The sequence below is a fragment of the Chrysochloris asiatica genome, unplaced genomic scaffold, assembly GCF_000296735.1.
Source record: "Chrysochloris asiatica unplaced genomic scaffold, ChrAsi1.0 scaffold00009, whole genome shotgun sequence".
Classification (NCBI taxonomy): domain Eukaryota; kingdom Metazoa; phylum Chordata; class Mammalia; order Afrosoricida; family Chrysochloridae; genus Chrysochloris; species Chrysochloris asiatica.
In genome coordinates, this window is record NW_006408527.1 from 20,312,236 (window position 1) to 20,340,212 (window position 27,977).

Consider the following 27,977-nt stretch of genomic DNA (forward strand, 5'->3'; position numbering starts at 1 on the left):
ATATATATATATATGTAGGTTTGACAGAGGAGACTTCTACATACATACTTGTACATGATGTGAAATACATCCTTATATACAGTGGAGCATACTTCTTAACCATAGTCAAACACCATGAAGGACTGAGTCACTGGGTTTTGGGGCTCAGGAACATAGTCTTATAGGACATCAAGGTCAACTGGCATAACATAGTCCATACAAGACAAATGTTCTACACTCTACTTTGATGAGTAGTGACCAGTGTTAAAAAAACTTGAAAGTAGCTATCTAAGATGCTAAGGCAAAGAAGAGTGAAGAGAATCAAAGACTCATGAAAATAATTAGTCCAAAGACTAATGGACCATAGGAACCACAGCCTCCACTCACTGGAGACCAGAAGAACTAAACAATGGTCAGCTACCACTACTGACAGCTCAGATCAGGATTACAACAGAAGGCCTGGGCAGAAACGGGAAATAACATACAGCAAAATTCAAAATCATTAAAAAAAAAAACAAAGACTTACTGATCTGATAGAGACTGGAAGAACCCTTGAAACTATGGCCTGAAACACCTTTCAAACCTGGAACCGAACCACCTCCAGGGATCTTTCAACCCAACAACAGACAGGCCTATAAAGGGAACAACAACACCTCTGAGGAACATACTTTTCAGTGCAATTAACCATCTGACACCAAAAAGACAGCATTCACCCCAAAACCCAGAAGGCAGGAAGGGGAAGGAAAAATGGTCAGATGGGAACGGGGAGCACTAGGAGGAAGTGGGGAAAGTATTGTTACATTGAAGGAACTGCTACTAATATCAGGAAATAAAATCCGTAAGAATTGCTAAATGGTAAACTTATGTGCGCTGTAATCTTTCACCCAAACCGCAATAAAATGTTAAAAGAAGAAGCTTGTTTTAGTGAAGAGATGAAGGCTCAGAGAGGCTAAGTAAATCATCCAAGATGACACAGCTCTGTGTGCTAGAGGTAGGATTTGGACACATCTCTGTCTGCCTGGGGAGGCTTACCAGGACTCTTACCCTTCCTTTCACTAGTGTAGCTCCAGAACAGTGGAGAGGCTCAAGGGAGAACAGGAGAGAACTCTCTGGAAAGAGAAATCATTAAAAACATCCAGGGTAGAGGAGCTTTTGTGAAACACACCTTCTTCTCTTAACCTCAAGAGAACAACTGCATGTTGAGTTACCATTATTGCTGTGTGGGTGTGCCTCAGAGCCCTTGGAGCTTTTGTTGTTGTTGTGTGCCCTGAGTCAACTCTGACTCATAGCAACCCTGTAGGATTGCCCCATAACGTCTTCAAGTCTGTAATCTTTCTGGGAGCAGATTCCAAGGTCTTTTCTTCCATGGAGCCTCTAGTGGATTTGAACCAGTGATTTTTCAGTTAGCAGCCAAACACTTAAGTATTTACCACTGGGACTTCTTATTGCTGGTGAAGTAGAACAAAATGGTTGAGAAACATCTCAGCTGCTGCTCTCCTAGGGGTTGAGAAGCAGAAACTGGTGGGCCTGCTAGCAGGCAGGCTGCCTGGTGAGAGCTGGAAATGCTGAGTCCATTGCCCAGAGTTACTTAAGCCAATAAAGACAAACCACAGAGAAGAGCCAAAGAAACAGTTTTTATTAAGCTTGTGCACAAACCTGAAACAGAGGTGAAGGAAACCCTCAGATTGTCTGCCTCTAGGAGCACTGGACTATAAACCATAAGGTCAGCAGTTCAAACCTACTATCTGCTCCTTGGAAACTCTATACAGGGTCGCTGTGGGTCAGAACCAACTCAATGGCACTTAACAACAACAAATCAGTCTTTGTCGCTCCCACCAAATGTCTGGCTTGTTGTTGTTATGTGCCGTCGCATCGGTTCCGACCCACAGCAACCCTTTATAGGATTTCTGAGGAGCAGCTGGTGAGCTTGCACTGTCGACCTTGCAGTTCAAATGGCTTTGCAGTCTGGTGCATTAACCCACAACACCACACCAGGACTCCAAAAGTCTAGTTGTTGTTGTTGTTGTCTTGTTAAATGCCATCAAGTCAGTTCCAACCCATAGCAACCCCGTATAGGGTTTCCAAGGAGCAACTGGTGAGTTTGAAATGCCGACCTTGAAGTTCAAATGGCTTTGCAGTCTGGCGCATTAACCCACAGCACCACACCAGGACTCCAAAAGTCAGGGTAGGGCCATGCAAATACGGTGTACTGAACTCCAGTGTAAGAATTGGTCAGTTTTGCCACTGGATAAAAAGTGAGCCATGTTAGAGGTCTGAATGGAGGAATGTCACGTCCATCTAGAAAGAAGAGTCACAGTGAAGCACATCCTTTGGAACCTGGAGTGGTGTTGGCAGAGGCAGCAGCATGGAGAGTACAAGACACAGAGACAGGCTTCCTGGCCAATAGAACAAGTAAAGTTGAATGCCTTCCGGTAGGAGGCTGACTTACAAAATAATGTGCCCTGTGGGCATTTACCAACAGTGATAAAGGAGCTTTGCAATGCTTGCCCCAGCAAAGTTCAAGGGGTGGCAGGACAGAGGCCAAGGACCAGATAGGGATGGCTGTGGCTGAGAAGAAGCACTTGGGCAATATATCCTGAACATTTCTGATACTGAATTGTTCCCTGGAAATGTCCCTAAGGGTGGTGTGGCACTGTGGGTTAATGCGCTGCACTGCAAAGTCTGTTTGAACCACCAGGTGGGTGGGTCAGCTCACCAGCTGCTCCTCATAAGCCCTATACAGAGCCACCATGGGTCAGAACCGGCTCAATGGCACTAATAACACAAAAACAATTGCCCTAATGTTGTTTGTGAGTTCTTCATGCATTGCAAAGGATTATAGACCTCAGCAGAAAAGGAAAAAGTGCTGTGAGAGGGACGGTTTGTATCAGAATTGGTAAAGAAGATAAGATGGCGGCATGTTTGACCTCCTCCTCATAGGAATCAGCCTTGGCTCATGTTAAAATGATTCTTGTCCCCCCTTGTGAAATCAGAAGAGGTGTCTACCACCCTCACACTCTTTTTACATAAGCCTATGTGTGGCACTGTGGGTTAAAGAGCTGGACTACAAGATTGGTTTGAACCACAAGGTCAGTGGTTCAAACTCACCAGTCGCTCCTTGGAAACCCTATACAGGGACACTATGGGTCAGAACTGACTCCAGGGCACTTAACAACAATAACATAGGATACACACTGAACTGTTAACCACAAGATTAGCAGCTCCAACCCACCAGTTGCTCCTTGGAAACTCTATAAGGGTCACTATGAGTTGGAACCAACTTGATGGCACTCCTCAATGACAACATAGGACAGAATAGAACTACTCCTTAGGGTTTCTGAGGCTGCAGATCTTACAGGAGTAGACAGCTTCATCTTTCTCTCTTGTGGTTAGCAGGCCAACACTTAACCCACTACATCACCAGGGCGCCTTAAGTTCCTTGTATGTTGTTGTTGTTGTTAAGTGCCATTGAGTCGGTTCCAACCCACAGCGACCCTGTGTACAGTTTCTAAGGAGTGGCTGGTGAGTTTGAACCTCTGACCTTGTGGTTCAAACTGGCCTTGCAGTCCAGCATGTTATCCCACAGCGCCACACTAGGATTCCTTGCATAGAGTGAAGTTTGTCTCAAAATCCTATTACGCAGACAATTTCATGTGATTACAGCTGAAGCATGCACAGTGAGGAACACACAAATGATGACCCTTAGTAGGCTTGATCATAATGTTAAACTTCCAGCCAGGAGTGTGTTTTGGTATGCTGATGTTTCCTTTCACCTAGATCCAGACTAATGGCAGGGTCAGCAACTAGTGATTCCTGGTTTATGATTCTTAGTTGGTATTAGCAAATCTCCTGAACTTTTCTTTTAAAAATTACGTTTTTTCTTTCTTATAGGATAAGCACTCAACCTCAAGGCCGGTTTGGAAACCCTATACAGGATCTCTATGAGTAGGAACTGACTCTACGGCACTTAAAAACAAGATCTCATTGGTAGGGACTTTGTGAAACTCCTTCAAAGAACACTGTGCATTCCTATAATGACTATTATGCATCAAGGTCTGGTTCTATAGAGCCACAGCAACCCTGACCACGTGTACTACAAAGCTTTCTCTGCTACTTGAAGGAAAGGGAAACTGCTTCTGAGTAGAAGAGCTGACCTGGAGTGCTCCCCCCGCGCCCCCCGCAAAGAAGCCTTGGGACTCCCCACCATCAAGCTGGAGTAGAGATGGCATTGGATAGCTGCTTACTGATTGATTGCCCATCCTCTTGCTGCATTAGCTAAAAAGGCCACTTCTCTGAGCTCCTGGGGCTGGAAAGCAACAACGCCTGTGCAGGAGAATATTAACACAACTCAGGAAAACAAAGCACCAGGTGGCTTCCGGCCATGGGTGGAAAGGGAGGCTCTGGAGACCAGTGTCCCAGAGTGTTCTGAGGATGGACAGAAACTTGGAGTGAGGGTTTGGGAGTCTTGGCTTTCCCAGAAGTCACCGGGTCTCATTCTGAATGGAGCCTTGTCTGCTATCACCTCTGAAGGCTTTGGGAACTCAGAGCCACATGTCATTACTGCTATGCTTTCAGCCTCCTGAGACGTGAAGTGCGAACCAAGGACTAGAGAAGATGGGGTTTCTAGAGATACCAGGAAGCTTGCTGGATGCTTGTAGGACCCCTTTCTTAAAGCTGTGTATGACAAGAAGGGGCCCATCTGCCTGACCACATGAGGGGATGAAAGATGGAAATGAGCAAGAGAGAAGACCCCAATGGGCCTGCCATCTCACCTCTCCTCCTGAGTGCCTTGTGGGATATGAACCTCCTCCTTATTTCTTCCTTCCCCACCCTTCCCCCGTCTTCAGAAATGGCACCACCTCCACACAGTGGTTTAAGACACAACTCTGTTGTTATGGAATTAATTGTGTCCCCCCAAAGATTTGTTGAAATCCTGACACCTGTATATGGGAATATGACCCTATTTGAGAAAGTAAGGGCTTTCTTTGCAGATTTATCAGCTAAGGGTGGTACTGTGGGTTAGCTGTGGGGCTGCTAACTGCAAGGTCAATGGTTCAAAACCACTAGCCACTTCACAGGAGAAAAATGAGACTGTCTGCCCCCATAAACCTTAGCAGTCTCAGAAATCCTTTAAAGGGTCACTGTGAGTTGGAATTGGCTTGAGGGCAGTGGGCTTAGTTATCAGTTAAATTAAAGAGGTCAATATGGGAGTAGGGTCAATCCAATCATAATCCCTTCTGAGTGGAGTCTTATAAAATAGGACAGACACCGAAATAGAACAACACATGCAGGGAAATGACAAGTGGGGCCACTGATGCTGAAAGAGATGAGGAAGGATCTCCCCCTACAGCCTGAAGAAACACCCTGCCAGGGCCCTGAATTCAAGCTGTTCACCTCCAGAAATGGGAGGGAATCATTTTCTGTTCTCAAAAGCCACCCACTTTGCGGTATTTTGTTATGGCAACCCTAAAAAAATGAAGCAACCTGCATAGTCACTTTTGACTTCTTCCACCTCAAACATCTAATCCACTGTCATAACCAGTGAGTCCTGGTATAGCGCTGTAGGTTAATGCGCAGAACTGCAAGGTCGATTTGCACCACAAGGTCAGTGATTCAAACTCAGCAGCCACTATACAGGGTTGCTATGAGTTAGAACTGACTCAAAGACACTTGACAACAACAACAATCATAACCAGGGTTGTGTTGATTCCGATTCACAGCAGCCCTATGGGCAGAGGAGAACTACCTCATACGGTTTCCAAGGAAACCCTATACAGGGTCGCTATGGGTCGGAACCGACTTAACGGCACTTAACAACAACAACAACAACAATCTTTACAGAAGCAGACTGACACATCTTTCTTTTGTGGAGTGGCTGGTGAACTTGAATCACCAAACTCTTGCTTAGCCGTCAAGTGTTTTATCCACTGAGCCACCAGAATACAATCTATTACCAGTTGGTTCTAACTCTGTTGCTATTAGCTGCCATTAAATCACCCCAACACATTCTGCCCCAGCCCCGTGACAAGTTGTCCATCAGATGTCTGTGAATCATAGGGTTCCCACTGACTGATTTTCAGAAATACAAGGGTGAGTCAAAAATTATCCCCACTCTGGCTATAAAATTTATTTTAATCAACTTTTAGAAAATACAAATATATCATTTTTGAATACTCTTCTTGCTTTTCAAAACATTTTGTCCATCTGTCAATCAGCTTTTGTAGTCCCTTATTTAAAAATGGTTTAGGCTGAACTATGAGCCACAAAGCACTGCTGTCTTCACTTCTTCATTAGAGGTGAATCTTCATCCTCAGTGAGCTGCTTCCAGAGGACCCAACAGGTGAAAGTCCAGTGGAGCAAGATCAAGACTACAGGAGGATGCCTTAACACCTCAAAATCAAGTTTTGTAGTATCATCACTATGGCAGAGGTGTGCGGACATGCATTGTCATGAAAGATCACACTGCCCTTGGATAGAAGTTGACTGTGCTTAATCTGAAGTTTAGGCTTCAACTCTTTAGTGAGCATCTCACTGTAACGAACACTGTTGATTATTGAACACTTTTCCTGATAGTATTCCAATGCTGGTCTTTGAGAATCCCAGAGAATTGTAAGCATCAGTTTTCCAGCTGATGGTTGACTTCTGAACTTTTTCTTGGTCAGCAATTGAGGATATTTCCTTTCAGGCTTATAGTGATGAATCCATGTCTCATCACTAATAACTATTTTTTTAAAGAAACTTTTACCTTCTTTCCAGTATTGGTCTAAATTTTGTTTGCAGATTTGTTTACAGATGTCCAAACACTTCTGTTTATGATCTTCCATGAGTTGTCTTGGTGTCCATCTTGCACAAACTTTACAAAACCCAAGTCTGTCATGGATTACTTCATAGGCAGAGCCATAGCTGATTTGCAAATGATTTGCCACATAATCCACTGTCATTCGTCTATTCAACAGAATTATTTCACATGCACGCTCAGTTGTCATCAGTCATGGATGTGGATGGGCATTTTATTATAACTGGAGTACAGTCTTTCTTACTATTCCTGTCAGCCCTGAAGCTCTGCTCAAACCTGTTCAGCATCATAGCAATACCCAAGCCTCCAGTGACAGACATGTTACTTGAACTCAGGTCTCCTGTATGGAAGGAACCCTGGTGGTGCAGCGACTAAAGTACTCAGCTGCTAACCAAAAGGTGGGTGATTTGAACCCACAAGCTGCCCTATGGGAGAAAAATGTGACTATCTGCTTCCATAAAGATTTATAGTCTTGGAAACCCTATGAGGCAGTTCTACTCTGTCTTACAGGGTGGCTATAAATCAGAATCAATGTGACAGAAGTGGATTTGGGTTCTGGCTGGTCTCCTGCTAGAAGCAGAAGATTAAATGTTGGACTGCTAACTGAAAATAAGGTCAGCAGTTCAAAACCACCAGCTGTTCCGAGGAAGAATGACAAAGTAACCTACTCCTGTATATAGGGTCTCTGTGAATCAGAAGTGACTCAATTAGCAGAGGGTTTGTTTGGGTTTCAGTTTTGCATAGAAGGTGAGAGAATTCTACCACTGAACCAACACTGCCCCCCTGGTTCTAACTCTGTGGTTATTAAGTGACATCCTGTTCGTTCCAACTCATAGCAACCCTGTATAGAGTTTCCAAGGAGCAGCTGGTAGGTTTGAACCACGGACCTTGTGGTTCACAGTCCAGTGCTGATCCTACAGCGCTACACCAACTCTAACATACCTGAAATCTTTCCAGATTTCTCTCTCTCCACTGCCTCCTCTACTCCCTGCATGTCCCCCACCCAGATGACTGCAATGCCCCCTTAATTGGTCTTCCCACATCTTCTCTTACGTCATTCCAATCCATCCTACACACAGCAAGCTGGTGACCTCCTTATGTTATTGTGGTGAATTACACTGATTGGCTTTTCAAATGTTAAACCACCTTTGCATACATGAAATAAATCCTTCAAGGTTGTGAAGTATTACCCTTTTTACATCTCTAGATTTGATTTGCTAATATTTTGTTAAGGTTTTTTGACCTTTTTAAAATGCGATTTAGATTATGTCATTATCTGCTTAAACTATTCAGAAGCTTCATGGTGCATGAAGAATAAAATCCAAACTCTTGACCACAAGAGTTGTTAAGTGCTATCAAGTTGGTTCCTACTCACAGCAACCCCATATAGTGCTTCCAAGGAGTGGCTAGTGGGTTTGAACTGCTGAACTGTTGGTTAGCAATCCAGTGCTTATCCTACAGGACCATACCAGGACTTTACTTCAAAGTCTTCAGGCCTCTGTGGGTCTTTGAGGCCATCGAGACAGAGTTTTGGAAAAGCCAAGGACCTATGGCAGAGACCAGGCTAGTTTCCTCACATTTTTCTAACTGTTCATTGTAACCACCTATTTGTAGTCCTGGACTCCTGGTGTGGCACTATAAGATCAGCACTGGAATGTGAACCACAAGGTGGGCAGTTCAAACCCACCAGCTGCTCCTCACAAGCCCTATACAGGGTCACTATGAGTTGAAATCGATTTGACGGCACTTAACAACAACAAACAACATTTGCAGTCCTGGTGTGGCACTGTAATAAGCACTGAACTACTAACCGCAAGGTGGAGGTTTAAATCCACCAGCTGCTGCTCTTCGGAAACCTCATACAGGGTTGCTATGAATTGGAACCACCTCAACGCACTTAACAAAAACAACAACATCTGTTTCCACGTATGCTGTCTCTCTCTCCTCTCACTAGTCTTTACTACCATGAGGGCAGGAGCCAGGCTAACTTCTTGATCATGTACCAGACTCAGAACGTGGCCTTTCTGACTTAAAGAAGGAACAGACTGTTCATCTCATCAACAGCACCAGTGTAACTGAACACAGCTAGTGATAAGCCCACGACACTGCCTAGTGACACTGATTAGTCTCACTTTATATTCATCACTTCAGGGGGCTCTAGTGCTGTCCCCAACCACACTCGGCTTCCGGAGTCTAGTCACTCTCCCACTTCCAGGAGAATTATTTCACACTCTCTCCAGCACCTTCCCTCTCCCCTCGCTCTCAACTGATGACTTTGCTTCCTTTACTAAGAAAACTGAAGCAGCAATCCTGAGAGAGCTTCACCTACCAGCATCTGCACCCACGTACTCTGTCTTCCTGCCTGTTACCACGGAGGAAACACCATTCCCTCCATTTAAGTCCTGGATCCCAACCCTACCTGCCTAAACAAGTAGTCTATTGACTTGATGCCGACTCCTGGTGACCGAGGTGTGTCAGAACAGAAGTGTGCTCCATAAGGGTTTCAATAGCGAAGTTTTCCCGTACATTATCAGGCCTTTCTTCTGAGTAGCCTCTGGATGGACTTGAACCCCCAGTCTTTCAGTTAGCAGCCAAGTTCGTGAACCATTTGCAACACCTAGCGACTCCTAAACAAGGATATCACCCCCAGAAACTCTCCTTCGCTCTAACATTGATTTTTCACTTTTAACTGGATTTTAATCAGCACACAAACACAATAACATCCCTTCTATCTTAACACACACATACACACACAAAGCAAATGCCTTGTACCCACTTCCCCTGCCAGCTTTTACTTTGTTCCTCTTTGTAACAAAATTTCTCAAAAGAATAATGTATCTCTGTCTCCTTCCATTCCACTTCTCTTCTCTCTGGAGACTTCTCCAGTGGGCTCTCCCCTCCCTGCACTCCATGGACACAGCCCATCAAGGTCACCTTGCTAAATCCAATGATAACTCACAGTCCTCGCCTCATTGACCCACTGGCCTCCAGGACACCACACCCTGGGCCTTTGACATTCTTCTATACCCCAGGTTCTCCTTCAGTCTCCTCTGCTGCTGCCTCCTCTTCTCCTCAGCCTCCCAGCCCTTGGTCCTCTTCCCTTTCTCCCTTTGGGATCTTATCTGATCTCATGGATTTAAACACCATCTGCAGGCCAATGGTTCCCACATTTATTTCCCCAGCTCAGACTCTTCTTCTGAGCTCTATCCTTGTATATCCAACTGCCTGCTTGTCTGAGATAAAGGATAAACTAAAACTAAACCCATTACTGTGGAATCAATTCCAACTCATAGTGACCCTAGAGGATAGAGGAAAACTGGCCAGAAGGGTTTCCAAGACTGTAATCTTCATTGAAGAAGACTGCCACATCTATTCCTCACAGAGTGGCTGGTGGGTTTGAAGCTTTCAGTTGGTAGCCAAGCACTTTAACAACATTATCTTGGTCTCCTGGTGTGGCACTGTAGGATCAGCACTGGACTGTAAACCATAAGGTTGGTGGTTCAACTCACCAGTCACTCCTCAAAAACCCCATACAGGGTCACTATGAGTCAGAACTAACTCAATGGCACTTAACAACACCAATAATCATGGCTTCTCAAGATATCTCATAGACATTTCAAATTCAATTTATCTAAATCTGAACTCCTTTTCTTGCTCATCATCTACAGAACTTCCAATCTTGGAGGATGCCAACAGACTCCATTCTCCCAGTGGTTTTAAGTTTAAAACCTGGGCGTCAATCTTGACTTTTTCTCTTACATCCCACATCCAATCTGTAAGCAAAGCCTTTGGACCTATTTTCAACATATATCCAGCATTTGAACAAATCATGGTACATTCATACAATTGAATTCTACACAGTGTCTAAAAATTTTTTTAATCTGCTGCAGTTACAGGGATGAATGTCAAACATAATTTTGAGTTTCAGAAGCCAGACACAAGACAGTTCACACTGCTTGGTTCTGTTAAGAAGTTCAAAAGCAAGCAAAATCAATCTAGGGGTATAAAGGTCAGAATAGAGATTACCTTGGGCAGAGTGCTGCCTGGAAGGGGCACTGAGAACTTCTGGGATGCTGAAAATGTTCTAAATATTGATCTGGGTGGTGGTTACCCAGATGTATACATATAAAAAAAAAATTATTGCACTGTGGTGGTGGTGGTTATGTATCATGGAGTCAGTTCCGACTCATAGCAACCCTACATAGGGCTTCTGAGGCTGTAAATCTTTATGGAAACAGAAAGCTTCATCTTTCTCCTGCAGAACCGCTGGTAGTTTCAAATCACTGACCTTGAGATTAGCAGCCCAATTCATAACCACTACGCTACCAGAGCTCCTTTATTGCACTACATACTTAAGATTAATGTACCTTATGCTATGAAAAATGTACCTTAATCAAAAGGAAATAAAAAGTCAATCTTTACAAACGCACATATAATACATCTATTTGACAGGCCTGGGGCAGTTAGTGTCAGCATCTAATTACAGATGCAAAAAAGAGTTCCCGTGGTCTTATTGGCATAATGTAGTCCACGAATACATTGTTCTACATCCCACTTTGGAGAGCAGTGACTGGGATCTTAAAAGCTCTTGCGCTATCTAAAGTGCAACTGTTGGTCTCTCCTGGTGTGGAGGAAAGAAGAGTGATGAAATCTGAAGACACTTGGAAACAATTAGTCCAATGGGCTAATGAACCACGTGAACATCAGTCTCCCCAACCACGAGACCAGAAGAACTAGATTCTGCGCAGCTACCACTCACTACCAACTGTTATGAACGGTATTCTATTAGAAGGTCCTGGAAAAAGTGGGAGAAAATGTGGAACAAAATTAAAAACCATAAAAGAGACCAGGCTTACTGGTCAGATAGAGACTGGTGGAACCCTGAGACTTGTTTATCTCTCAGGTCTGGAACTGCACGCATCCCTGTAGCTCAATTTTCAGACAAATAATAGATAGGTATCTAGCAGGGGCAATGACACTAGTGAGGTACACACACTATATATAGAATACTCAAACATTCAAGATTAAAGGACAAAGTTCAGAAGGATTGGGAAAGAAGGAGGAATGAAAATAAGAAATCCAGGGAGGAAGTGGGATGAGTGATGTTATTTTGAGGGGATTGCAATCCTTGAGATGAAATGAAGTGTATGATTTGTTGGATTTAAAACTGAAGATCTGCTCTGTAAACCTTCACTCAATTCACAATAGAGAGTTAAAACAGAAACAAAGGAAGGAAGAGAGAAAGGAAAGGGTTTTCTTGAGCTTTCTATCTGCTTGTGGTCGTCAAGACTAAATGGGAGGGGGGATATAGGAATTAATAAAATGGGGCAGGGGAAAGGAGAGATCATTTTTGCAACTTAGAAATAGCCTTGTAAATGGTTTTATTTCACAAAAGGTATCTTAACATTTTAATTGACATGAGGAAAATATGCATATATAGAATTGAGCACATTGTACCACCTCCTCTGCCGCTGCCCTGGTTTAAGAACCCTCTTTCCTTGCCTGCATTGTTAGATGTGTTCCATGTCAGCTAGTCAGTCCCGACTCATAATGATCCCACGTACAGCAGAGCTAACTGCCCAGTTCGGCACCATCCTCACAATCTCTGCTAAGCTTGAGCCCACTATTGTGGTAACAGACTCAGTGGTCTCTTTGGGGGGTCTTCCGCTCTTTAGTAGCCCTCTACATTACCAATCACAGTGTCCTTCCCCAGGGGCTGGACCCTCCTGATAACATGGCTCACCATCTAAGGAACGTTTTGGTTGTATTTCTTCCAACACAGATTTTTCATTATTCTGGCAATCCATAGTATATTTAACTACTGCCTGCAATGTTACTGTTGTTGTTAAGTGCTGTAGAGTAGATTCTGACTCATAGTAACCCTTTATAGAGTTTCTGAGGAGTGGCTGGCAGGTTTGAACTGCCAACCTTGTGATTTACAGTCCAGTGTTTATCCAACAGCTCCACACCAGGACTCCATTCCTCTTCTTTCATACTTGCTCCCTACAGCATACTCTCTGCATAGAAGCCAGAGTGATACTTTAACACCTAAATCAGATCACGTTATTTGTCTGCTCTGAATTCTTCAATGGCTCCCCATTTACCTCAGAGTAAAAGTCAAACCTCTTCCAGAGGGCTTCAAAGCCTGTCATACCATTGGACCAATTCCCCCCACCCCTTTATCATCCATCCCAGCCAAAATGGCCTCCTAGTTAGTCCCCCCAAACATTTCTGGGATGTTCCTAACCTAGGGCCTTTGCTCTGGTTATTTCCGCTGCATGGTATGTTCTCCTCTCAATATATTCATAGTATATTTCCTCTCCCATAAGGTTTTGCTCAGACGGAAGCCTTACTAGCTCCTCCTCCTCTCTCTTTAACTTAAAATTGCAACCCTTTTTCCCTCCCCCACCCTAGCATGCTCAATCCCATTTACTCTGCTCTTTTCATCTGCTTTCAATAGCATATTTCACAGAGCATGTTCTAGTACTTTGCATAGGAGTCCTACTGTGGCACTGTAGGATAAAATGACCCTAAGGTCGGTTTGAACTACAGGGTCAGCAGTTCAAACTCATCAGTTCCTGCTCAGACACCCTATACAGGATCACCATGAATCAGAACCAACTGGACAACACTTAACAACAACAACAACACTCTGCATAATTTATAGATCATGTTTATTATTTAGCATCTGTCCTCCAGCCCATTAGAATGCAAGCTCCTCAAGAATCTCTGTTTCGTTAATACGGTATATCCCTAGAATTCACAACAGTGTCTGACACACATGAGACATTCAGAAAGTATTTGTTAAGTGAATGAGTGACTGAACGAATAGATCTGTATATAGTAAGGCTTGGGTGATGGGGAGGAGACGGGAGTGGGCAGGGAGAGCCAGTTTCCTTCCATTCCCAAAGTACACAGGCAGGTGGCAGAAAGACAGCCACAAGGTTTCTCCTTCACATGATCTGGGCTGAGACAGTAAGTATGGAGTAGGGTCCAGCTGGCCAGCCCAAGCAGTGCAGGGTATCAGGTACTAGTCTCTTGCCACCTTAAGTCTCACCCCAGCTATGTTGGGAGTTTCTCCCTTTGCCACTTGGTGTCTAGGAATCTGCATTCTCAACAATGATCAAGAGCTTCCAGACAGAAGCAGAGACAAGGTCAGCTGCCTATCTCTGTGCTCTTAGTTCCAATACAGTGTCTGGCACTTGTTGTTGTTGTTAAGTGCTATTGAGTCAGTTGCGACTCATAGCAACCCTGCATAGGGTGTCCAAGGAGCAACTGGTGAGTTTCAACTGCTGACCTTACGATTCAAACCAACCTTGCAATCCAGTGTATAGGCATGCTCAAAGTATGCTTACAAAATAGATAAATGGATGTTGCCAACGCCCCAACCCCATACTTGTCTTTAACCCTGCTAGGGGAAAAGTCACCAGGGTAATGAACACTGAAGGAGAAGGTCCCTCAATTTCCTCTTCTCTGGGATCAGAGAAAATCCTGGCCAACTTCTCCCATCCCCCTGCTCACCCCCAAGTTGGCATTTCCAAGGATATGAACATCAAGGCCACCCACCTCCCCTCCTTTCCTTCCTCCATCACAAACACTGGCTCACCCAGCCTTTTCTTTCTTCTACAGCAGCTGGTAGGCTCCTCTAGGCTGAAGCTGAGGCATGATTCCTGCAGCCCATGGAGCTAAGTGCTGCAGCCTCCAGCTTCTCTGTGTGTCTGTGCCCCCAGTCTGCCATGGGGCTTATCAAGAAGTACCCCTTTCCAAGCTTTCCATCCTGAAGCTGCTCTCCTCTTTAAGAGGCAAGGATGCAAAACACTCAGGCCTCAGGGACAGTAAGAACTAGACCTGGGGCCCATATACATGGCATATAACCACCACCATGACCCTCCCTAAGTCAGAAGGGCAAAAGGACTGAGGAAGCCCAAATGCAGCTCTGGGGATTTACAAGGTCTACAAAATTGGGGTGAGATTGGAGTCAGAGTAAAGGGAATTGGAAAATACTTAACCTCATAAAAAAATTCCTTACAGACAGAAGACTGTACTATTAGACTCTGCTAATTTACCAGGAGGCACACTCCAGTGTTCAAACCTTGGCTTTGATCCCATGAGCAATATGAACTGTGGGTAACATTGCAGTGTTTTATGCAATAATACAAATGGACAACAATCTAAACATCCAACGATGAATAAATAAAATAGGATATCTCTTTCTTTTTTTCATTCACAATGTTCATATATGCCTACTCTGTGCCAGGCATGGAGACATATATGAGTATGAAGGTCAAAGTGCTCCGGCCCCTTTAGCACTTAACAAGCCCAGAAAGGTAGACATTGAATAGAAAGCTACCCTGGAGATGAGTGATGTGGAAGATGTAGATCTAACCAAAGTGACAAACAGAGGAAACTCGCACAGGCCAGCTGAGGTGTTGGGATGGGGTTCAAGGAAGCCTCCCCAAAGAGGGATTATTTTAGCTGAAATTTAAAAGATGAGCAACAATCCAACCCAATACTATCCAATCCTATCCCATCATACACAGTCCTTACACAGTAATGTCTACTGACTTGGGGAAACATTAAGTGAATAAAATGGGATAGAGAACCATACATATAAAGATGCTTTTAACCATGCAAAACTAATATATATAGTTGTTGTTAAGTGTTGTCAAATCAGTCCTGACTCATAGTGATCCTGTATAGGGTTTCCAAGGTATGGCTAGTGAGTTTGAACCTCTAAACTCATGGTTCAAACTGACCTTGTAGTCAAGTGCTTTAGCCCACAGCACCACACCAGGACTTGGAAAATACTTCTGTTGTTGTTGTTATTGTTAAGTGCCATCAAGTCAGTTCTGACTCATAGTGACCCTATATAGGATTTCCAAGGAGTGACTGGTGAGCTTGAGCCACTGACCTTGCAGTGAAAAGTGTACCTTGCAGTCCAGGGCATTAACCCATGGCGCCACACCAGAAAACCTTTCTGGAACACCAAAATGTTCATAACTGTTGTTATTGTTAAGTACTGTCGAGTCGTTTCCAACCCATAGCGACCCTGTATAATGTTTCCCAGGAACGACTGGTGAGTTTGAGCTGCCGACCCTACAGTTAGAAGCAACTTTGCAGTCCAGCACATTAACCCACAGCGCTACACCAGGACTCCTACAGTTAACACCTACAGTAGTTAACGATTGTTGTTGTTGTTGTTAAGTGCCTTTCAGTCAGTTCTAACCCATAGCGACCCTGAATAGGGTTTCCTAGGAGCAGCTGGTGAGCTTGAACCACCGACCTTGCAGTTCCAATAGCTTTGCAGTCTGGCACATTAATCCACAGCGCCACTACTTGGGATTTTATCATCTAAATCATTTCCTAAATTTTTCAAAATTTTAACAGTAAACATGCATGGCTTTGATGCTCAGAAATTAACATTAAATGTCAGGGTGTGTCTGACATCAAATGTTTGACCCATGTGGCCCCTGGTCTCGTGGTCATTCCCCTGCTTCCAAGCAGTGATAACACCTCAACAGGTTGCAGCTAACTGGTGCAGAGACTTCGTGGAAATGATTCCAACATGTGATGGGCGAAAGCTTTCATCCTTGAAACTAATTCATAGCGCTCTACAACCATATCCCACTCCCTCAGCACATTCATTAGCAGAACCCACCCAAGGCTATCCCTAATTCAAACAAAGTGTTTCTTAACCACAAAGCTACTTCTCCCTCTAAGCTAATTTGTTGGCTTAACCTGTTTGAGACTACATTTTTCTTCTCTGTTCCCTTGAGAAAATCCTTACAAACAAAGCTCTCCCAGCTCTAGCCTTTTACATCAGAGGTGGGGGAGGCAGGATTCAGAGGAGGGAAGGGTTCAGGACTGAGTGACAGCAACAATGAGCCAACAAGCACCCTACAGAGCCTTGGTTTCCTCATCTACAAACAAGATAGGGCTGGGCTCCTCTCCCGCCTCAGACACTCTGCCTATGACTAATCTATCCTTAGAGGATCTAGAGATGGCCTAGACAGCACAACTAGAAAGCTATGCTCTGGGACCCAGAAGGGGCTACTGGGGTACAGGTGCAGGAGGCACTCTGGTGGTAGAAGACAGCCCAGCTACCCAAAGCAAGGAGATGGATGCTCTAAAATCAAATGCACCCTAATCTGCCAGCTTTCTTTTACTGCCCAAGCTCTTACCCAGTATGCCCACCCTCCCCCTCGCCTTCTGTGCCTCCCAGGGCTCAGCAATCCAGCTGGGCATTCTTCCAGCTATGGACAGAGGCAGGGCTGCCCAGGGTTTCACTGCCCACTGGAGGGAAGGTGTTCCTATTGAGCAGGGAGGAAGGGCACTAGCGTGGGCGGACTAGTGTGCAAAGGACATTGGGAAAGATCAGAAGAGAAAAATCACCCCCACACAGCCTTAGGGAGAGTCGTCCATAAATCCTACAGCTTCCAGGGGCTGGTTCAAGATGTATAGGACTTCTTGGTTGAAGGCATCAGTTAAACAAGCCTGGATTCAAATCTGGGCTGTGTTCTTAACAAGCTGTTTGTCTGGGAAAATGATTGAGCTTCTCTGAGCCTCAGACTTCATTTGAGCTCTAGAATTTTCTATAGAATGTGGATAACAATAATTTCTACCAGAGAAGAGGGCGTGAGCATCAAATGAGATAAAGCAAATAAAACAAATAGCACCATACCTAAACACACAATCATAAGGAGCTAAAAAATACAACAAAACAAAACCTTCCCAGGATCCCAGCAAAGCACTGATCAGAAAGAAAGCCCAAATCCATAAAGTGGATTCCAACTCATAGTAATCCTATAGGATGCAGTTTCCAAGACTGTAAAACTTTACTGGAGCAGACAACTTCATCTTTCTCCCTCAGGATATCTGGTGGGGTTCAAACACCAACCTATCAGCTAGCAGCCCAATGTTTAATTCACTGTATCATTAGAACTCTTAAAGCACTGATAGGAGCCACCATAAGGAAAAGCCACAGTGTTAGACCTGAAAGGTACCTCAAAGACTTCAAATCCAATTTCTTCCTTTAACAGATAAAGAAAGAAAAAGGCTCAGAGAAGTCAAATAGCATATCCAAGGTTGCACACAGCTAGTTAGCAACAGAATAGGTATGTCCGGATACCCAACACCTGCTAGTCCCCCACCCTACCCCTACCCATCTGGCCACAGACATCCCTTGTTAGGGTCTCCTTCCCACAGAGAGAGTTTTAGGCAGCAGGGAGCCCTGTTGGCACTTCTCCCCACAACCTGTCTCCTGGAGTAGATATCAAATTGTCATAAATCCTGTGGGGGTGCTATGCAAGTCACATGTAAAATACATGCAAATGACATGATGACAGGTTATTGATGAATCAACAATTTGAGCTTTTATTATATATAACTAGATCACACAACATGATGTAAATCTCTTCTTTCTTGGCCTTCTGCCAAGTGGAAGGAAATAAAATTTGTGGTTGACTGACCAGCCCTCTGCCCAAATCATGGCTGGCTTTGTGCAAGCCCCAGCTGACTCCTGTCATCTGGGCACCCAATACATGCCTCATGCTTGGCCAGTATTACTTCCTGGAACCCAGGACACAGCCGCCTTGTACTGACTTTTCTGGTAGGGAGCAGGGTGTCTGGGCACCTCTGACTGACAGGTGTTCTCTGTAGCTGCTCCCTCACTCCAGCTGGTCAGAGGGGGAGCAGAACATGTTGGGGGCCTGGGCAATGACAGGAACAGGCCCAGAGTGTCCCACCACCTCAGCCCAGCCTCTGTGATCCCTGCGTTGGGAAACGGGTCTTAGCAGCCATTCTCTGACTCAGGGGAAAGACTCCTCTCCAGGGCAGATTGATCAATAAACTCAGTATGCACCGGCTTGCACCCAACAAGGTAAGCATGGGCTTAATTTTTTTACTTGCTAATCTGCGGTGAGCAATTTTACACAGGTCTACCGATGTGGTGTGGAACAGGTGATATTCTGCACCACAGACTGGTGGGGAGGCATAATGGTACTGGTGTGTACCTTGCTTATTAAGAAATCTGGTCCCATTACTCTCCAGTGGGCAGGGCTGGCAGGCACCACTGGTGTGAGGCTCAGAAGCAGCCACATCTGAACTGATAGGGGCAGCTGTGGCCAGGGCCCTAAGCAAGCAGGGGAGACAGCAAGGTGAGAGACTGGACACTTGGAAGGCCTTTTTGAAGCTCACCAAGATCCAGTCAATGTTTCTTGGATGTCTGCTGTGTGCCAGTCACTGGAAATTTTGTGGAAACAAACAAAAGGTAGTCAATGTCTGGTCACTCTCCATGAGGCAGTGATAGCCTACCAGGAGAAAGAAAATGTGATAAATAAAATTTAACAGTACTTTGACACCTCCCTGGAAGTGTGTGTGTGTGTGTTGCCTATACAAGTATAAGAGCATGAGTGTGTGTTTGTGTAGGGGGCAAAAGGGCTGCAACCCCAATTAGAACCATACATTAATAATAATAAAACTCTAAACATAAACCTATTGTTTGCTTATTAACCGTGTTTTATGTAAATAGAAATTAGGTAGTATTATTAGCTCCTCCTATAATAGATGAAGGAGACCTGATGACACAGTGGGTTAGGCATTGGACTGCCAACTGCAGATCAGTGGTTCAAACTTACCAGTCACTCCAAAGGAGAAAGACGAGGTTGTCTGCTTCCTGTCATAATTTACAGTCTCAGAAACCCTAAAGAACAGTTCTACTTTGTTCTGTAGGGTCACTATGAGTTGGAACAGATGCTACAGCAGTGGGTTTTATAGAGGAGAAAAATGAAGCTCAAAGAGGTTATGTAAGTGACTTTCTCAAGGTCACACAGCTAGAAATTCATGGCAAAGACTTGAACCCAGGTCAGTACTACTAAATTCTATGCACACCTGGTGTGGCACTGTGGGATAAGCACTGGACGCTGCTAACCACAAGCTGCTCCTCAGAAACTGTATACAGGGTTGCTATGAGCCAAAACTGACTCAACAGCATTTAATAACAACATGCACACCCCTACCACCCCCTTCAGAAGATCCCACCACATCACCTCCTCAAGACAAGAGCAACAAGGATTGCCTTCTAAGGAATGAGACTGTAGTACCTGCCAGAACAACCATCCCATCCCCCTCACCTGACAGGAAGGCACACCCAGTGGCCTCCATCACATCAGGACCAGACCTTGGGCTCACCTCGCACCCACTCAGCAGGCAGACGCTCTCCAGAAGCCTTCCCGTATCTGCACATCTGTGAGAGTTTCCTAATGCAGCAACACTTTGTTATAATAGCCGGGCTTGGAGGCCCATCCCATCCTAATGGGTTGAGACCAGCTTCATCTGCAACAATGACCTAGAACTAATAGCAACAGCCCTGTATGTGCCATGTGCATGAGGGCCTCAGGGATGGAACTAAGAGGATTCTGGGCTGCCTCTGCTACCCTCCCCTTCTCTCCCCAACCATCAGTCCACCTTCCCTGAGGGACCAGGAGGTTGCAGGGAGGTAGAGAAGCTGCAGCAAGGCAGGCAGGTGCTGGGGGAATTAGGAAGGCAGGTAGATGACAGAATCAAGGCCCTGTTTCCAGTTAGCTTCAGGGGACCTTCTGGGTCTTAATTCCCCCTTTTCCAGCTCTTGTTCCACCTCATGGTGAGAACAGAAAAACAGTTCTTAAGAAGAGCTTTGAAAAGTTACATGTACACAAATGTAATGCAAAGGAGAGAATCGTTGGTGCCTAGGCCTGCCCAAGGAAAAAGCCAAGTGAGGCCAGAGGCCCTGTGTCCCAGATATGGAAGCTACGCCCGGGTTGGCAGGAGTCAGAGATGGCCAGAGCTCCCCAATAGAAAGAGAATCTACCAGTGACAAGAATTTTAAAAAGGGACAGGCATACCGGACAAGAGTGTCCCAGCAGGGTCAGTCCCTGGCAATGTGCCCAGGCACTCACTGGCACTTGGTGGCCCAGGCGCTGCCTGGTGATGAGATTATGGCCTGGCAGGCCCAGGCAGGGAGCCCCAGCATGCACTAGACACCCCCACTGAGGACTCACAGCACCAGGCCTCCTGTGGTACCTGGGAGCAATTCAAGCACCTCGGCTTTGACGAGCAAAGTGATACACAGTTTTGCAAGAGAACCAGGAACATTAAGAGCAAGCGCCAGTATTGCTCCCTCTTCCTACCCGTAAGAGAGATTCCATACGTGGGAGTTGGACAGAGGTAATCAGGGTACTTGGGTTCAGCAGGACAGCCCCAGAAGGTGGAGCTGGCACATATAGATATGCCTGGGAACACAAACCCGAAACAGCGTATTCAGGAAACATGCCTGAGTCTTGATGGGGAGCAGCACTCCTGTCCCCAATATGCTACGCTCAGTCTGTCTTCACCAACATCCTGCTCTCTGCTCTGCTGCCTCTGCTTCCATGCTGGTTCTCAGCCAGCACTCGCTGGGATCCTACTTTGGTGGCATCTTAAACCACCACCAACCACCCCAGGCCTAATAGTCAGTCTTGGGTTCCCTGGCCATGTCAAGTCCTCTAGCCCCCCAGCCTCCTCCTGCTTCTCCAATTGCAGCTCAGCCTGGTTCTGCAGAGCAGTGGACAGGAAGGTGACAGGAAGCTGGGCACAATGCATCCAGAACGCCAGACATACTAGGGTCTTATGGTCTACCATTCATCCTCTACTTGACTCCCAGAACCACCAACACAGCAGTGTGGACACTTTCTGCTGCCATAGACTCACCTGAGTGGGATCTTGACACGGAGGTAGCGGTCCACAGCGATTGCCAGCAGGGCCAGGATGGAGCTCTGGGTGAGGATGAGGACGGGACAGGCGACCATGAGGCAGGTGTAGAAGTTGGTCTGTGGCCCAATGTTGATGAGGATGGCCAGTGGAATGACTAGGGCACCCACTGCCACATCAGCCACTGCCAGGGACGCGATGAAGCAGAAGGTGGCATCCCTCAACGCCTGGTTCACCTTCACCGCCCAGATCACCAGCACATTCCCAGGCACCGAGACCAGGGCGATGAGCACCTCAATGCCAATGTATGCGGCCTGGAAGGCCGAGATGGAGGGCGCCATGGTGGGCACAGGCTGGACACATCAGCAAGCAGGCACCGAGGGGCACGAGGCAGGCACCTGTGGTCATGGAAGCCTGGGGTGGGGAGGCCCGCCTGGGAAGGGGAGCTCTGGGTCTCCAGCTGCCCTTTGGAGACGGGCCCCACTAGGCACAGTCAGCACTAGCCCAGGCTGGAGGGGTCCCTGGGTCCTTTCCCAGCCTAATCTTGATCTCCTCCCCTCATCATCCCCAGAGGTTCCATTCAGCAACTTAAAATAGCAGAGCTCTCTCCTCCACTGACTTCTTTTTATCAAGTGTGAGGCCGCTCCCAGCGCACACACGTACCCTCAGGAGTCCCCCATGCCTGGCTCTGCCCACCCATGCCCACAGAACAGGATACAGGGAGCTCACCATCCTGCCTGCTGGCAGGCAGGGGGTCACGGAGGTGGCGCCCAAAGTTCCGGGCACCCGGAGCCGCCCAAAGCTCCCGGACTGCGCTGGGCAGGGCTGGGCTCTGGGCACCTCTCGGTGGCTCATCGTCCTCCAGGCTCCCGCCGCAGCGCTCCCAGCCTGGCCTTTCAAGCAATCACATGGTGTAACAGAGGCTCAGCCCAGGACGCTTTTAAAGAGGTAGGCGCCCCTGTTTCGCACCTGGGACTGGTGTGGCAGACGTGGGTTTGGGGGACTGAGCCCAGAACAAGGCCAGAGCGCAGGCTTCCCAGACCCCAGTGTGTGTGCGTACACACGTGCCCTGCGCCTACCCACTTGAGACATTGCTGGTGCCTGAATCCTCCTAGCTGTCCCCCATTCCTACTCCATCTCTGCCAGGGACACTTGCCCACCGCCTACCCTAAGGGGGGCTTCTTTCAACCCTCTCCTGCATGCCCCTATGGAGTCCCAGGGGAAAATCGAACCACAGACTTACCCAAGGTCACCAAAGCTGACAGAGCTCCTGACCACCTGAGCGCTATTGCCCAAGTGTCCCGCAGCTCGCAGCTCGACGCCTTCAGCAGCTGCCTGCTCCGGGGATACCAGGAGAATCCAAGACCCGCCTATTAGGGGGATGGGAGCTGGTTGGGACACGTCTCCCGGAGCCGGTGCCTTGTCGCCCCCGGCGCGGGAGCTGAGTGACAATCGGGCTCCACACACCGGGAGAGGGCGGGGGCGGTGGTGGCGGCACCGCGGGCCCCTCCCTCCTTGCCCTCCCGTCTCCTCCCCCATCCCCTCCTCTAAACAAAGGAAGTGATTCTGGGTGAGAAAAGCTAGGAAAATGTGAGCTCTTAGAAGGGTCTAGTGTATGAATCCAGTCAGGAGCTAGACAGAGGTACAGTTTCCGAATGTCCACTCCCTCTTTTCTGTCTGCGGGATGCCGAGGCGCCCTGGCCCAACACCAGAGTCCCTTCCATTCCTCACAGCGCCGCAGCATCTCACCTGCAGAACTCTAGAATGTCTCTCTCGCTGACATGCCCCCCAAGTCCCGTCCTGTTCCTTCTCACCACCCCCGCCGCCACCGCCACCCCATGATCAATCCAAAATCCCTGCACTAAGATGAAAACCGTTTCTGCATCTTCTCAGGAACTAACATCCTTCGATGGCACGTTACTTGGCAGGCTCTAGCCTATGCCATTATACAACATTCCGTTCTCGAATCCATCTTGCAGAACTGCAAGTTTATTAGCAATTTCCGTTTTGCAGATGAGAACACTGAGGCTCAGAGACTTGGTCTAGCTTCCCAAGATCTTCTCAGTCAAGTCTCTGAGCCTCAGTGTCCTCATCTGTAAAATGGAAATCACTAAGAGTCCTGGTGTGGCTTTATAGAGTAAGCACTGCACTGCTAATAAGAAGGTGGGAGGTTCAAACCCACTAGCCACTGCTGAGAAACCCTATACAGGGTGGCTCTGAGTCAGAATTGACTCATCAGCATTAATAACAACAACAATAGACTGAAAGGCAGTTCTGAAAGATGGATGAAAAAGTCATGTTGTTCCTTTCCCCCTTCTCCCTTTTTATAGCAAAGTACCGAAACCATAAAGCATGCATCTTATCCAGTCCCTGGTGACACAGAAGAAGAAATAGACTCTGAGAAGGAAGCTGCCACAAGCTCACACAGCAAATCAAATGGAGCCAGAGTAAAGCGCCCAGGAAGCACCAACAGGAGAAGCCCCCACTCCCTGCACCATTGCCTCCACACAGGGTTTTAGTTTAGATGCCTTACAGGTGCTAACCAGGACCACCAGGGGCAAGATCATCCATGCTCTGAATGGGTGCCTTACTGAATAGCCTTGTTCATGAGTATTGGGAAAGGGTCTTTCAAGGGCAAAGAGAGAGGGTCCACAGTGCCACCTGGGCATGCTCTGGCCTCTGGGGCACTGCCCCCTTGTTGGATCTCAAGATACCAAGAGAAGGGTTCTGCCACAACCTGAGTAGCTAGAGGGATGAGGGTGAGAGGGCAGACTGAGTCATCCTTGGTGGAGGAGGAAGCCCAGTATGGGGAAAGCCAACTTCCATTTCTGCCTTTAGGGGGAGCAAGGAATCTGTGTCTCATGAAAGTTGAGAATCCAGAAGCCATGAGTTCTCTGTCCCCCTCTTTCTCCTCCATTTCCTCTGAAGACTTCTTCAACACTCCAGGCCAACATCCCATCATTCTGCCTACTCTTCCTGTGAGTGAGTCTGTGGATCATTGTGACCAGTCCCCTGATTCTTAGCTCAAGCCTTCTCATCTCTCAGCTTCTTGAAGCTGTTCCTAATACTAACCCAGTCCTGCTACGTCTCAGAATTATCTAGTTATCAGAGTTTGGGGCAGGACGTGAGTGATTAGGGTCTCTCTATCTAACCATCAGCTTCAGTTCTAGAGGGTGCCTGAGAATCCCCCTAGTCCCAGCCATGCCCCACCACCCCAACTCCTCTTACCCTCGGGCTATAGACATGTAATAGATACATTTACAGAATACCTGTGAGTAATTTGTTTGTTCCTCAGTTCTGGGTCAAATAAGCTAAAACCCTGTTCGCTTCTCTCATGCCTAAATCCTTCTCGATTTTCAGGGGCAGCCCTCCCAGGTAGGAGACTGGTCTGCAGAAAGGAGCTTGTCAGGAAACTGTTCTGAGAGAAGCAGTCTCCTCAGGGTCCTCTGGCCAGGAGTAAGGGTACTGGTGCAGTGAAAAGAGTACTGGACCATGAGTCAGAAGTGCTGGAAGCTGGTCTCAGGCAAATCCCATTTCCTCTCCCTGTCTCAGTGCTGTGGATTTTGATGTCTACCATCCTTTCTACTTTTGTAGTCAGTAAGTCCATTCCAAGGTAGGAAAGATGTGCTGGGATAGACACCACAGGGGCTCATCTTTTTCACCTTGATGTGCCATCCAGTTGGTTACAACTCATTTCAACCCCATGCACAAGAAACAAAACATTGCCCAGTTCTGCACCATCTTGACAACTGTTGTTACACAGTTGTTGCTGGTGCCACAGTGTCCATCCATCTCATCTGGGAGCTCTCTCTTTTTTGCTGAACCTCCACTTTACCTAGCACTTTATCTAGTCCTTCTCTAGGGATTGGTCCCTCCTGATAATATGTCTGATGTATGAGAGACCAAGTCTTATCATCCTGGCCTCCAGGGAACGTTCTGGCTGTATGTCTTCCAACACAGCAGACTTGTTTGTTCTTCTAGCAGTCCATGGTATTTTCAATATTCTCCTCCAACACCATAATTCAAATGCATTAGTTCTTCTCCATTTTTCCTTTCCACCTAGAAACCTTCTAATCCAGGCTACCCCATCCAGGGACAGATACAGGCCTGAGATGAGGGAAGGTTGTGAGGTGGGGCGGGCGAGGAGTTGAGGAAAAGAAGTCAAAAGTCTACAATGGGGCACAACAATATGGGAGTGTGTAGGTAGAACAGGTGGAAACATGGTATCCAGAATGTACCCAGAGCCCAAACTCTCTGACTTCCCCAGTATGTCCATGTCCAGGACTCCTTGACTAAATGCCACACACACACACACACACCAGGGTCTATATATCTTCTGGGGGGAAGTGTGACCTGCCTCCTAACAGCTGAGCCTTGGTTTCCTCAAAAGGAACGCCTCTTCAGAGAATCATTGCAAGGATTGAATGAACTAACTCATGAAGAGTTATAGGATATTCCATCAAAAAGGTGAGCAATCAGCGTGTGTTTTGTTGTGTAAAAAAATTTTAAAGGCCAGCAGGAGGGCAAGGCAGGTTGGAAAGAGTAGAACCTAAATCCCCAAGCGTATTGCTATCAAGTCTATTCTGACTCATAATGATCCTATAGGACAGAATAGGGTTTCCAAAGCTATAATCTTTACAAAAGCAGACTGCTACATCTTTCTCTGGTGGTTCGAACCATTGACCTTTTCCTTAGCAGCTGAATGCGTAACCACTAGGACTCCTTTTCCCAGCAGACAGGAGGTGATTTTGCTCCCCAGCCCCATTGTTAGCATTGGTCTGGCCAGTGTGTGTATGAGGAGGGGAGAGTTGGGCAAAGGCAGGCAGTGAACAGACTTCTTCTAGGTGTCAGGGAAGCCCCTGGCTTTTCCCCAGGTAGCCACCTCCAAGCTACATCTACCCCTGCAGTGTCTTCCTTGAATGCTTTCCAAATCCATTCTTAAAGCCATTCCTCTGTTCCTTCACACTCCTCCTCCTCAGAGTTGGAATCTAGGTCTCTCTATTTCTTCCTCCTACTCTCCCTTCTCCTAGGTCAGAGACTCCTGTGGGGGAAATACTGGGTGGATGCAAAGAGTCAGAATCTCAACACAGAGTATTACCCTGTGTGTGAGAGAGAAATAGATAGATCAGGACCATTTGGTCCATGGTCCTTCAGACCACACTGAACCAGTCCTAAATCCTGAATCAAGGATGGAGCAGCTTTTGCTCTTCTTACCTCATCATCCACTCAGTCATTCTATTCAATAAACCTTGATTGAGGTGCTGGCATGTATGTAGTAGGAACTCCTGGGACAGCGCTGTAGGATCAGCACTGGACTGCAAACCACAAGACCAACAGTTCAAACCCACCAGCTTCTCCTTGGAAACCCTATACAGGGTCGCGATGAGTCGGAACTGTCTCTACAACAGCACTTAGCAACAACAAATCATGTAGTAAACCCTGAGCTGAGCTCTGTGGAGATAGAGATTAAAAGGCACAGTCCACCTCCTCAGTCCCCAGAAAGAGCTCACAAAAAGTAGGGGAACATCAGTCTTGTTTGTCAAATTGATTCCAACTCCTGACCACCCCCTGTGTACAAAGTTGAACCCTAGGAGTTTCAAGTTTGTGATCTTTCAGAACTAGATCACTAGAGTTGTCTTTTGAGATACCTCTGAGAGGATTCAAACTGCCAGCCTTGTAGCTAGTATTGGACTGCTTTACCATTTGTAACACCAGGCAAACCAAACATCAGGCATAAATGACCCAATGCACAGCTCCTCCTCTAAGAACCAGTATGTTCTTCCTACTCTAAAGTCACTCTTTCCTACCTCCATTGGCACAGGTTTCCTCTTGTGGTACTCCAGGAGAGATGAAAAAGAGTTCATACCAGTGCTGAAAGGACTGCATGCAGCCTTCTTACCTGAAGGTTTGGAAATTGTACACCAATGATCCCTTAGGGTTCATCAGAGGAGACTAAGTCATGAGGCTCAGGAAACTAACCCTGTTTTAGTCAGAGCAGCTCTGCTTCCATTAATTTCATATCTGAGTACCTTGTATAAGATTTTGTTAGCTCTATGACATTCAAAAGCTTGGAACTCTGAGCTCCAATCCAATCCCTTAAGATAAGAAAACTGACACTAAGTGAGGAAATAAGTTTATCCAAATCCACCTGTGCAATGGAGGCAGAGCCATGCTCTGAACGTTGGCCTTCCTTTCTCTTGGGAAATTCCAGAGCACCCAGCCCTTTAAACTCAGAACTTGGTGAAGTAAGTGTTCTTGGCTTTCGTCCCCTTGTACTCCCATCTCATAGAAAAGGGAGTTAGGCTGCAAATATACCCAGGGGAAAACATTAGGTGGACACAAATTTACATAATAATAAAAGTCCTTTGTAGCACTTTGTTTCTTATAGAGAAGTTCCCATATATGAGTACAGTATCCCATTTAATGCTGTCCATATACCTGGGTGACAGCAAAGCAGGTGTTAGTAGTCCGCAGTCAC

General features: G+C 46.5%; 1 protein-coding gene across 2 annotated transcripts in view; it reads right to left on the reverse strand.

Annotated features, from left to right (window-relative positions):
- Positions 1-22,964, reverse strand: part of ADORA1 (adenosine A1 receptor) — a 63,787-nt gene extending 40,823 nt beyond the window's left edge. The window contains exons 1-3 of one of the 2 annotated variants that reach the window (XM_006834116.1): positions 22,743-22,964; positions 22,229-22,392; positions 21,500-21,897 (exon numbers count right to left, since the gene is read on the reverse strand). In XM_006834116.1, coding sequence (XP_006834179.1) covers positions 21,500-21,840 — 341 coding nt within the window. In that variant the 5' untranslated portion in view covers positions 21,841-21,897; positions 22,229-22,392; positions 22,743-22,964. The remainder of the gene's footprint in view (positions 1-21,499; positions 21,898-22,228; positions 22,393-22,742) is intronic. The other variant, XM_006834117.1, reaches the window with a different exon arrangement.
- Positions 22,965-27,977: the final 5,013 nt, after the last annotated feature.